We start from the raw sequence: 13,144 nt of genomic DNA, 5'->3' as shown, positions 1-13,144 counted from the left end.
GCTGGATCAGACCAAAGGCCCATCTAAGCCAGTTTCCTGTTTCTCATAGTGGCCAACCAGATGCCTAGGGGAAGCCCCCAAGCAGGGCATGAGTGAAGCTGTAGCCCAGTGACTGGTATTCAGAGCCATGCTGCCTCTGATCCTGAAGGGATACAGCCTTTGTTTCCACTGTGATGTAGGCACAAAGAAAGCTGTTGCAAAGCAACACCTAAGATACTGTGTTGTACATCAACAATGCACAGATATTCGACTATCAGAGCAGACCCCTTGAGGTATCACACTGTGCTTCAAGTTCTTTGCACAGAATTGTGCATTGTATGCTATCTTCCAAAGGCTTCCTAGAAAGCAAAAGCGGAGCTCATTTCTACAATTTAGCAGAAGTGAATAAATGCATCTTCTCTGGTCAGCTGCTCCATATGATATTCTACAACTCCTTTGTCCTCTTCTGCCCTCCTCCCAATAGTATAATTTAGGGTTTTAAGTTTAAATAGCAGCAAAAGGTATTATTGGTAGTGGGTCCCTCCCCCCATCCCCAGATATTACACTCGGATGAACATACTGCATCCTGAAATCCAAACAACACTAGATGAATCTGATTGATGGAAGTACTGTCAAAGTCCAGTTCAATTTTCAACTTGGATATAGTTGATGCCATAACTCTGTGTTCAGGAGAACGTATGAAATCTCTTAAAATCCCAATTATCTGCTTGATATGAGCAACTGAAAGATGCAGTTCTTCAGAACTCTGAAAAAAAGATGAAAATGCAAAATGTTTAAAAAGGCACATCAGCAAATTCCACCAATGTATGTATGTATGCATGTTTTCAACCTTGCTGTCACTATTCTGGAAGACTCATTTTTACCAATTCACAGCAAGAGCAGCAGAGGGCAGCTTTCAGTCAGGCACATCACAAGTAGTTTGATTCATGGATTACATTAGCTCACGAGAGAGGAAACAGCCTGAGCTAAATTCAACACTGATGTAATCAAACTGCAGGACTGAATTTGTCCTACCAGAGAGCAGCTTTCTGCCATTCATCCTTAAGCAAAAATTCATATTACAATCTCTAATACCATGAGAAAGGGGGGGGGGGGCTAAAACAAACATTGGTTGCAGAGGTCAAGGCAGCAAACAAGGTGGTCAACAAACTTTAGAAGACCAGCTAAATAATAAGAAGCTCCATTTTACTACTTAAAGGTTGTGATGGACCCCTCTTTGCTTCTCCATGTTTGTAATCTCCACACAATTTTGTGGAAGAGGAAGTTAGGATGAACAGACTTGCCCCTGTCTCTTCCAGGGTTGTGCTTGTAATCCAAGCCAGAGGCTGACCATCCACAGCAGGGATCCTGCTTTCCTCATGTAGGTTCCCCTAGTGATTTAGAACCCTACATGATGAGCACAGCAGGCTCTTCACCCCAGACACCCTCCAGATCATGGAGTAGGAAAGGTGGCAGAGCAATAATTTTTACCTCTTCCAAACAAGTGAATAGTTGTATTACCTGTGCTACGCATTCTTTTAAATTGGAAGCTACTTTGTTTTGCTCTTCCTTGAGGATTTTATACAGAATTGCACGTCGTTCGCTGTCCTTTCGTAGCAAGAAAAGACCAGAATCCCTTTCCTCAAGTGAAGGGGAAGCACTTCGCTCATCTGAAATGGAGCTGTCGTCGGGAACACTGGGCCAGAATGAGACAGCATTCACAAGAAACTATAAATGACAAAGTTGGAGTCCAGAAGAAAACAGCCCAGTTTTTAAAGCAACTTTCCGATTACTTAAAATGAATGGCTTTTATCTTGTGTGCTACAAAGATGCCCACCAAATCCCAAGTTTTATAGTAGCTGAGAACACAGCTTTCTATGAAACAAGACACTAATTCAACATCTACAGTAAGAAGACAGATTGATCATAATGTGGACTGCATTCATTTGAAGATGCTGCAATTGCTGCACTTTTTTGTCAGGGTCTCTTTTTCCAATTAGACTCTTATAATGAGTTTTACTTGCAGGGGCCTAAACAAACCCCATTCAATACTTTACATTTTACTATAGATCTTGTAACGGAATTAGCTTTGAGCACATCATCCCACCTAAACTGTAAGGACAGCTGGCACCCTCTGTGAATCTAACATGCCATTTTGCATAGGTCAGGTTTTACCTTAGTAAATGGGAGATAGGGCTCTTTGTCTGAACCTCTGACACGGAGCGCTTTGCCTTATCAAATAGCATGTCATGTGGCATATCAGAGTCCGGTGAGACTGAGCCGTGTTCACTGCTGCTGCTGCCAGCCTGCTCCCCCTGGACTGGCAACGGGAGTGAGGTGCTGCGGTTATAATCTGGAGCACAAGAAGAAAAGGGGAATGAATAAACAGGTCCACCTATCTTTTAAGCAAATGAAACAAATGCAGTATAATTGAAATGCAGTTTTTAAAATTGACAAGGTGTGAAATGATACCACCGGATGTGAAAAAAGGTGGGTGTCTGCAAGCTGCAGAAATAAATTGTGATGATTGATGGAAAACCCTTCTCAAACAAACACTAGCAGTGGTTTTTTTACCTTTCTAGTGTAGTTCATCTAGGAATTGGGGTGGAAGGGACCTTGTTCTGAGTGATCTCCAAGCACTGAAAGAATTACTTGAGATCCAAGAGGCTACTAGCTGATCAGGTGACAGAATCTTGCTTTTACAGCTCATCCACAACTGAAATTTGTGTAACATTACTCTCTTTGTGAAGCCAAATCAGCCCTTGTTAAGGGTTACTAGTTGTATAATTTATTTGCCCTCCTTTTCGGTTTACAACTTGAGATGCCTTACACACCTTAAACTGCTGGGTGCATGTCTACTGAAAATAGGCTTCATTAAAATTTCTCCAAAAAGGATTTTCCAGTTTTAAAAAATGTCATTTTGGAGAGAGAAGAAACCCAGCCCTGAATTTCTTCATCCTTTATTAAAATATAGTGCTCTAATTTCACCAAGTTTGTTATTTATTTCACCACTAGGATGAACCTGCCCCATAAATATTCTTTTCATAGCTTGTTGATTGCTTGGCACATCCAACTGATTTCCAGGTATGTTCAGAACCCAAGATTAAAAGAGATGGATGATGGTTAATATCTCTTTACATACAAATATTTTGACTGATAATTCCTTACCTGAAGGCTTGAATGCAATTCTGTTTTTCTTGCCCTTGTTCAACTGTTTCAAGAATGGGTCCTTAAGTAAGTCCGATGCTGTGACTCGTTTATTTGGATCAGGTTCAAAGCAGAGCAAAATAAAAGCTCTTGCCTCAGCAGATAGTGATTCAGGAATTTCAGGGTGAATTTTGAACATTCCAACCTGCAAGTAGAAAGGACGCTCTGCATCACTTCAGCAAGGTGAATTACTTTAAAGTTGATTCATGCTAGGGCTCATCCACACTTACCTTTTGCCTCATCTTTGCAGGCAGAGGTGCACACACTTTAATGCTCTGTGCCTGAGTGTGTATTTTTTGCCCCGAACTTCCCCCACAGAAACCTGCTCTTTACAGCTGAATCGGAGCAAATGTCAATTTGGCCTTTCGCGACGAAAGCTCCAAACAAAAAGAAAGGGGGCACTCAAACACAAACCTTTGTTTGTGGGACATGGTAGGAGCCTGTGGAATGATTTCCTTGCTGAGGCATACAACTATCTCTCCTTGAGGGACTTTTAGAAGAGCAACAAAACACACATATTCCCTCTAGTTCTAACTTGGCTGGTTGTGAAGCAGCTGTAGCTCCCGGCATCCTTTGCATGCAAGTTGTCTCAGATCTGCTCTTCCACATAAATTAATAGATGCTGCTAAATAATCCATGTCAGGAAGTATTCTAGCAGTATGGTAATATGTGGAGGGGCGGGAGGTGAGTTAGTACATACAACACTTACTTTGAACATAGCTGCCTGTGGTTCACCCAGTTCATGAAAGGGAGGCTTCCCTGTCGCCATTTCAATGGTAGTGCAGCCCAAAGACCAGATATCAGCTGGTGCACCATATCCTCGAGGTCCCTTATCAATAATCTCTGGTGCCATGTACTGCAAAGTGCCTAAAGTCATAAAAAAGAATAGGTACAAGTATTATTATTATTATTTTAAAAATCCCTGAACAGATCACACTTAATATTAATAATCAACCTTTATTGTCACTACACTACCTGTGTGCAGTGAGATTAAACAAGCCCCCCCCCCCCCATACACTCAGTCTTGTTTGCGCTCTGTGTGCTTGTCGGAAGTCAATTACACCACTATTTATTTTCCCATTCAGCAGCCCAACAGCCCATGGATAAAAAGTGTTCTTTAACCTGTTGGTGCGGCTGACTATACTTCTTTGCAAAGTACCACACTTCCTTAGGTACTTTGCAAAAATGACATTTCCCATACAGATGGGCTTAACAGATGGATTAAGTACCAGTGCCAACAACTCTCAGCTGTTACACTGCATTCTGTCACAAATTTTCTACATGACTGCCTTGGCTTATGCAATATATTTTAAATGGAAGACAATCCATTGAGTCCAGTATGAAAATAATGTCTTAAGATCACATTTTCCAAATTTTTGCACAAGCAAAGGTTTGATTACATAAACAGTAGAAAGGTTACAACCATTTGCTGGATGGTTCACAGGATAATGTAGAGTACATGCAACTCCCTGTTTGTGTGCATTTGAGTTGAACGAAACTGCACACGCACACATCGTTTTTGGAGCCACAAGGGAGATCCAGCTGTCATGCGCGGCAATCTGGAATGGAACCCCCACATAAGCTGGGATTCCCCTGTACTAGTTTTTGCAGTATCACTAACAAAGTTATGTAAATTGTTCCCCTTAAATTAATGAATAACTTTTTACAACACAACCATATGCAGCATCTACTCAGAAGACCCTCTGGGCTCAACTGGGCTTAGATACAAACTGCAGCCTTAGAATATTTATTATATGCATATCCTGTATTATATCATGTGTAATATGGAGCTGTCAAAGATAACCCACAGACATTCCTGACCAGAAGCACACCTTCAGTAAAGCTACTTCAGCATTTTGTATTCTCAGAAAAGCAGAAAGGAGAACTCTTGAATGCAAAGGTGAAACTGAAGATTAAGAACAAGCTAAAATCCTTCTTGTATGTTGTGGTAATTTTAATCTGTTTTAGTATTTTAACTTTTGTATGTTTTTAAGTATAGTTGTGAATTTTTCTTAATTTTACTTTTTATCTTCTGTAAACTGCTTTGAGCTTTTTCGCAGTCAAGCAGTGTGTGTGTGTGTGTGTGTGTGTGTAATAAATAATGGAAAGTTTGAGAAATGTTATTGGGATGGATAATTGTAGGCAGAAATTACATTTTGGAAAGTTATTCATTATTAAAGAATAAGTTGCTTATACTATTTACAGCTCTGTTCTTTGCTAGATTATCACTTTTGGGGATGAATGAAGCATTCTCTCTGCCTCTCCAAAAACATATTTGATTTGATTTCCCCATCTACACATTAAAATTCAGGCACTAAATGCATTGGTTTGGACCAAGTTGCTCTCTTCAAGGGCTTTCTTGGTAATCACAGCTTTGCTGATTTATTTTCGTATATAAGCAACAGACAAAGAAAACATTGATCTGAAATCTGTAACCAAGAAAGACTTATTACTGAACTTTCCAAGTACAATACATTCTACTTACATAAGGAAGATTCTGTACATATATACTCACTATGCAAACAATACCCATCACCCAAAAGACTTGAATACAGAATAATCTTAATTAATGTAACAAGTAATCGTCATATATAATTACAAGTAAAGCAAAAGCAATAGGCATTGCCATCTTATCTTGCTCAAATAAACTGCATCTTTGCAACTGCATGTTTGGACATGAGGGTTGTTCGATCATGCTCCTCATCAGTGATAAAGATTCATGGAAATGATAAGTAATATCTAAAAGGGGTGGGGAACCTTTTTTAGACTGAGGGCGACACTCACATGCTGGTAGTTGGTAGAGCAAAGAACGTAATTTTTATCCTCTTATAGTGCATATAAGAAAGCAGCCTTATTAAAGAAGAAAAAGGGAAGGAAAAAATTGATAACGTAATGTTTTAGTGTTGTGCATTCATTTTTCTTTATTGTAAGATGAAAACAATTCAGTGGAAAACAAAGCGAGAAGTGTTCTTGTTTTGTACTGGATAAATGATGCAATCCTAAGCAGACTTGCTTGAAAACAAGTCCAAAATATGGTTAGGGTAAAACTGAGAGACTGAAGGCCCCTTTAGACTGGTGGTGTTTTGCTGCTGCAACATGTCACTGACACAGTAATAGCACATTAGTGAGGAATTTATGCTAGCCTATCCACACATCATTTACGGGCACAAATGGTGCTGAAAAGTGCTGATTGTATATAATCACCCTGATAACTTCACCAGTGTAAATCATGACAAATCTCCTGGAGGAACTCTGAGTACTTACAGCAGGAGATGCCACAAAATCAGAAAATCTAATGTGGTTTTACAAAAACCAGAAAGGCTTCGAACCTACAGGAAGACCAAAGCGAGCTGATGTGCAATCCCATTTGAACTCCCCCAAAGCAATCTGTCTCTGCAATCTTGTTTGCAGCACTGGCAGACTGCACAGACAACATGATAATCTGGGCAAGCATTACCTCAGATAGTTCCTGTGGGCTATGCACTTTGTACTATCTATATCAGCTAATTAAGGTTTTATAACATTTAACTATTGTATTTACTGTTACTGTGCAGGCAAATCTTCACAACAGAACTGGGTGGAGGCAGGGAAGCAGCTTCTAACTATAAGCACAAAAGCTGCATCCAGACGTGGATTTCATACTGTTAGTTTTACCAGTTATAGTGCTAGTGCTTCTGTTCCGATTTCTAACTTTCCTTTTACACCAACACCTTTTTATGTTATGTACCTGTGGCTTTTTGAGCAAGACATATTTTTGTCATGCAAAATTTTAAATGTCGGAAAAGAAATACATGCCAGGATACAGCCCCCCAATTTTGCCAATAACTCAATTTTCCGAGTTAGTGGGGTTACAAATGGATTATTTTTTCTGGAAATAACTGACATGGTAAGCAGCACGGAAGTTCCACTAGATTTCCAGAAGTGACTTTTACATTGTGTGAGAGCTCACATAAAAAGCGAAATGAACACACGTATAAGGTCGTGAAGGTAGAATAAAATGCCATCTGAGTATAGCCTAATTCTAACCACAGTTGTTTCTGTTCTTACCTGTAAATGTCTCTGTACATGGATTCACTCCTGCAAGGCGCTTGGAGGTCCCAAAATCAGAAATCTTTACTACTCCACTGTATGTGTTCACTAAAACATTGTCTCCCTTAAATAAACAAAGAGTAAACAAATTACCAGAAACTTTGGTTATCGGGGATTTTATGAAGCCTTTCTAAAAGATCAACTAGTGGGATCTTAAACCCTGCATTTCTGTAACATACAATTAAAAATATAAGGAAGCATGCATATGCTCACTTTTATGTCTCTGTGGACAATCTGGTTCTCATGGAGATACTTCAGGCCCTCTAGGATTTGCTTGGTGTAAAACTTGATTGTGGGTTCTTTCATTGGTCCCCATTTTGATCTTAGTAATGCAGAAAGACTTCCTGGGTTTAGGCAGAAAATACAGGATAAAAAATGATTCTGTCCAGGGTATCAAGGCCTGTAATCATTGAATAATCAGTACAGTACATAAGTAAAATCCCATGCAGAGTTACCTGGGATTGAACACGCACACTTCCTGTATTGGACAATATGTGACTAGCTGCAGAGTAAACATGCAGAGAATTGAGTCACACACTTTGTTAACTCTGAGCCAAACTCATATGCCCCATTATACACAGACCTAAAAGAGCAAATACTGTGCACTTACACAGCGTATGGCATATATCTAATGAGATAAGTCTAGAAACTAGAGACAGAGTAATCTCAAATCTGTCAGCATTCTGAGGCTAGGTTTGAAGTCATAGTAAACCACAGTTAATGATTTACCATGAATGAACAGGTGGGGTCCTGTTTCCCTCTTCCGCTAGCAAAGAGTGGAATCAACAAGCCACAACCCCTGGCTTAGCTGAACTGGAGGTCATGGTTTGCTTCACTTGACACAAACCATGAAGTCAAAGCTTGTTCTTGGCTTCCCAATTGTGGTTTGTTTGAGTGAAAATGCTAAGCCAGAGATTGTTATTCACACCAGGGGAGCAGTGAATCACAAGTGATCGCAAGGTTCATGGGTAAACTAACTATGGCTTACCATCGCATGTGAAGTGGGCCTGAATGTTTTAGCATCAGCTCTGTCAGTCTGTTAAGGGATCCATTCTAGCAGGCCCTCTAAGACTGCAGGAAATTTACTGAAACCTTTGCTTGGGAACAAAGGAACCTGCCTTATACAGGGTTAGACCACTGTTCCTTCTAGCTCAGAATTCTCAACACTGACTAGTAGCAGCTCTCTAGGCAAAGCCTTTCCCTACCCTGTATTGAGATGACAGGGCTCAAACCTATGCATGCAAAGTATAAGCTATGAGCTTTCCCCTGGGTCCATGTTCCCAAAAAAAGACACCTCGTAAACACTGTAAAACTCATTCATTCTTACATCAGGAATATGAATATGGGAAGCAACCACAAGGATTTGCAGAAGCCAAGTTCAGGTAAACAGGGCAAAAAACAGAATCCTTGATAAAACCCCTCAAAAATGTTTTTCAGTATATGTTCTGTTTGAGCTGAGACTCAAAGCCTTCCAGTCAAAATTCTTAACACATCATCTTTTTCCATTTGTGCATATCTCTACCAAAGGAACTCCCAAAGGATCATCTTGCACTGAGGGGAGTGAGAAGCAGCAGTAAAACAAACAAGCAGTTTCTTCCCTCCCTTTATAGCTTTTTAAAAATAAAAATAAGCGCTTATTGTTATAATAATCTCATGTAAACCACTTCCAGCTTTTCCTGAAAAGCTGTACTGTAAATAAGTAAAATAAATAACCTCTCCCCACTGCAGTGAGAAACTATCCAATTAGGTGGGCCTTATTAGAATGCTGTATGTTCCCAAGCATCTGATGTGACCTTATCTTTTTTTCTTTCTCTGTATGCTGGTTAAGAATACAATCCTCTCTCATTTCACCTGTATCTTTCCCCCTACCACTGGAATGCCCTCCCACCTGAGACAGCCAGGTCTCTTCTGTTACATTCAGGAGTGTCCTTAAAGATGAATCTGTTCACTTCAGCGTCTCCTTTATTCTTCCTTTCTCTCTCCCTTAAGTGCTATTTTTTAAAAAATTGGTAGAATGCTGAATGGTTTTTGGTGCTTTATAAATAATTATGATAGAAAGAAAAGAGAGAAGAGTTTCTGAACCTAACAGTTCTCTCCAGGAATCAGTGTGACGCCTGTGTTTGTAACTAATTACAGTCAACGTAAAAATGCTATTTATGTGAGACTAAATTGCACCAGAATTTGAATATACAGCCTTGATTTAGGAAGCAATATGTGTATGGATTGGGTTCATGCTGATTTAATTATAGACAGTCTAAAATATTCTACAGAGGTTTGAGATATGAATCATTCTACTCTGTATGTTATGTTTTACTCTGATTTATGGGTTCGCATATTACAGGGATGGCTCAGTCAATAGAGCATGAGTCTCTTCATGTCAGGGTTGTGGGTTTGAGCCCACATTGGGCAAAATATCCATGCATTGCAGGGGTTAGACTAGATTACCATTGTGGTCCTTTCTAACTCTACAATTCTTTTATTCTAAACCTTGGGTTCATGTGAATGTGTGAGCTGCTGGAGAAGAGCTCACAGCCATTTTACTCCTCCTTGATCCTTTCTGCTGCCACACCAAGCTTAGCTAAGGTTTGGTTTGGTGTATTCTAAAGCCAAGGTCTGGCTTAGCATGGCGCGTGAACCAGATCATAGGAAGGTGTCATATGAGGCGAAAACGGTAAGATACAAACCTCCAGGCACCTGTTCCATGAAGATTTTAATATATCCATCTTCAGAAACAGAACCAAGATACTGGACAATATTTCGGTGCTTCAAATACTTGTGGAGGGCTATTTCTTCATGCAGTGGCTGAGAATATCTGTCAATGAAGAACAACTAAAAATCAGAAGAAAACATACTAACCTAAAATTTCCATGCCACCCACATAAAGATTGAGCTTATAAATTGGTAGGTCGGAGGTCCACAGAAAGGATGGAATAACAATGTAAGATAATTAAAAAGCCCCAATATGGTCAAAATCACCTCAACAAACATATACCATGCAGTGAAAATATATCCTCAGCCAGAGCTGGTAGGCAGAAAGCTACAGCCGCATTGTTTGCATCTACTGTCTTGAGAGACAATAGAGTGTACCTCCAGGGGTGAAGTCAAACCTCTGCATTTGCAGCACTGAAGTGACCTCCCCAGGGCACAAGTCTGAGCAGTGTGTAATGGAGGTCCTGGGATGCCTAGACAATTAGACACGTGCCCCTCAGCCTTGCTGATGTGATCCAAAGGAAGGCAGAGCAATACATCTGGCACCAGCTGGGCTGCAGGAATTGCTGCAAGGAGGAGTACAAGGCACCATCCAACAGTCCTGGGGACTCCACTCCGGAATTGGGTAGGGTTTACTCCTTGGCCTTTTCTTTGCCCCAAAATATCCCACAAGGCAGCAGAGATTTAGGATCAGAGATATCCTTCTCCTAAATGGGCTACCTTCCCAGGTTGACAAGCCCCATTGGCCCCTCACTTCCCTCTACAGCACACGCAGAAACTGCCTTCTTGACCGCTATTGGTCTTGTCGGCTCAATCAACCACAGCCTGTCTTCACATGCAGGGGAAATCCCTAACTCACCAAGGGTTTGAGACCCATTGGCTACTGTTCACCTGGTTTAGCCGGCCATTCCTGGGGTGTGGCCAAAGGTGGATAAACAACTGCAGAAGCAGCACGTGTCCCCCAGCAGAACTACTACGCCTCCCCTAACACCCCCAGCATATACCATAGCGTAAAGCAGTAGTAACAACAGTGGGTTGGGACAGTTGCAGTTGCTTCTTTGCTTCTCTGTCTGTGAATGACTTATATATTGAATAATGAATGATGTAAGACCAAATTAGGCAAAGCACACTTCATACTTATGTCTTAACTTTAAAAGGTTACTCCTCCTCAGGACTGAAATGAATTACCCCTCCCCCCTCATATTTAGTCTGTAAGAATAAAATATCAAGACTCACCTGCTGTCTCTCTCTGGTATTTCCTTGATGGCTATTCGAACCTGATTGCTAAGATCTCTTCCAGCATAAACTATCCCATAGGTTCCTTTGCCTAACACTACTCTGTCTCCATTCTCATCATAGTCATACTCATACTGAAAGCAGAAAGAAACAGAATTCAGCTCTCAGACACAAAAAAACACAACATCAAAACCACCAAACAGATTTTAACGTATGACTTAAGATCAACAGCTCTAGTAGAAATTAAAGAGCAAGTGTTTCTTATAATGTTTGCAGGCAACTGTGGTGCAAGATGAACCTACAAAGACTACTTTTGTCTTATAGAAGAACTGCAATGTTCTAATTAACAGGCACTGGTTTTTTTTTAAAAAAACCAATTCTTTAAACATTATATAAGCAGATGCCCATAATAAGAATGTGTGACATAAGAGGAATACCTCACAAGTAAAAGATTATTTAATAAAGGGATGTGTCTTTTTAAATCTGAGTGAAGAATACATAATGGGAACAAACAGTGTAAAATGGAAGATAATGTAAATGGGGGCAGGTGGGCAAGTACTGTAAACCAGACTCCTGCAAGTATGTACAAATCTTCTGTCAGTTAAGTCCTTGAAATTCTTCCACGGTTCATTTTGAAAGTGATTGCCAAGCTCCCTGTTTCCACACAGAGTCCTCCAGGGAGGTATTTGTACACCCTAACATGACCTGCCCACTAACTTAGTTCAACCTTTCAAACCGTTTCATTTTTCATGCCTCAGCAGTTCACAGTTCATCGTCCTGTGCTGTTATGTGATATGTGCTATTACCCAAAATGACACAACCAGAACCTGTTAATGTTTTTTTTAGCACACCCATATTTCACAGCTACGAAACAGTATTCAACTGATAGCGGTAGCTTGAGGACAGCAACCAGATTTACAAAACGTTAGCCTGAATATCACTGATAGCACATTTCTGGCAGAGCAGTTGTTTACCCAGAATAAGTCCTACTGTGTTCACTGTGGCTTACTCTTAGATAAGCATGAATAGGAACACAGGCTTTGCATCCACAAAATATCTGAAGATAAACATTTCAGTGCAATGGGCAATTCCACAATCTATTCTAATGACTTCATTTTAAAGCAAATTCAAATTGAGGAGCGGGAGGGAGGCAGAAGGAAATAAGAATTGCATGCCCTTGAATACAAATGTTAGTTTTGAACAAAGAAGGAGAATTTTCTAAATGATGTGCACAATGATGTCAAAGAGCTGTTCAAATCAGCGGATTTTCATTGACATCTGCCTCTAAAGTACAGACATGCAGATATACCAGCTAATTCCCACTTAGTCCAGAGAAACCCAAAACATAGCCTTGTCTTCGCTGATATTTGCTAACTAATGTCTCATTTTAGGCTGCAGATATATTGGAATGCTACCTAGAAGCATCCTATATTACTCAACTCTCAAGTAATACTTGATCCAAAGCACTGAAGCATTTCAAACTTTATGCTTTTGTTGTTGTTTTTTGAACCTTTCAAATAAATGTATGTTATCCCCTTGAGCATGCAAGTTGCGGGTTAATAAACATTAAAAACAAACAAACCCAACCCACTCGTAATGTGGGAATAATGGGAACAAAGTTTCATGGCATGTCTGGTTGAACTTATGTATCTCTGTGACAATCTTCTTCTTCCTTACTTTATCCACTAGACTTACATGGAAAACAATTAACTACTGTAGAGTTGCGAAATATGCCTCACTTGTAATGCAACTTTTGATCCCTTTGTAACTAGAATTTACAAGGACTGGATTTGGGACATTATACATGGAAAGCTGACAACGCTACCACTAACGTGTCCCCTCTCATTGCTATTTATGAATTTAGTGCCCTACACTGTTTTCAAATTAATCTGTCATATCATTCATGACAAAGCTCCCACATAAG

At 40.1% G+C, this 13,144-nt stretch overlaps 1 protein-coding gene and 1 long non-coding RNA gene across 7 annotated transcripts in view; one reads left to right on the top strand and one right to left on the bottom strand.

Annotated features, from left to right (window-relative positions):
• The window catches only part of MAP3K15 (mitogen-activated protein kinase kinase kinase 15), a 70,708-nt gene that overhangs the window by 3,155 nt on the left and 54,409 nt on the right, over positions 1-13,144 (bottom strand). For all 6 annotated transcript variants that reach the window (XM_081001579.1, XM_081001575.1, XM_081001576.1 and 3 more), the window contains 9 exons: positions 11,221-11,354; positions 9,960-10,087; positions 7,489-7,619; positions 7,234-7,339; positions 3,896-4,053; positions 3,148-3,331; positions 2,155-2,332; positions 1,501-1,675; positions 560-745 (listed from right to left, as the gene is read on the bottom strand). In XM_081001579.1, coding sequence (XP_080857705.1) covers positions 560-745; positions 1,501-1,675; positions 2,155-2,332; positions 3,148-3,331; positions 3,896-4,053; positions 7,234-7,339; positions 7,489-7,619; positions 9,960-10,087; positions 11,221-11,354 — 1,380 coding nt within the window. The remainder of the gene's footprint in view (positions 1-559; positions 746-1,500; positions 1,676-2,154; positions 2,333-3,147; positions 3,332-3,895; positions 4,054-7,233; positions 7,340-7,488; positions 7,620-9,959; positions 10,088-11,220; positions 11,355-13,144) is intronic.
• Positions 4,062-5,379, top strand: LOC308475022. The gene is made up of 2 exons (XR_013985092.1): positions 4,062-4,536; positions 5,105-5,379. It is a non-coding gene; the product is annotated as an uncharacterized lncRNA (long non-coding RNA).

The sequence above is a fragment of the Podarcis pityusensis genome (genome assembly GCF_964106645.2).
Source record: "Podarcis pityusensis genome assembly, chromosome: 4".
NCBI classification, from domain to species: domain Eukaryota; kingdom Metazoa; phylum Chordata; class Lepidosauria; order Squamata; family Lacertidae; genus Podarcis; species Podarcis pityusensis.
This window is presented reverse-complemented; position numbering and strand designations above follow the sequence as displayed.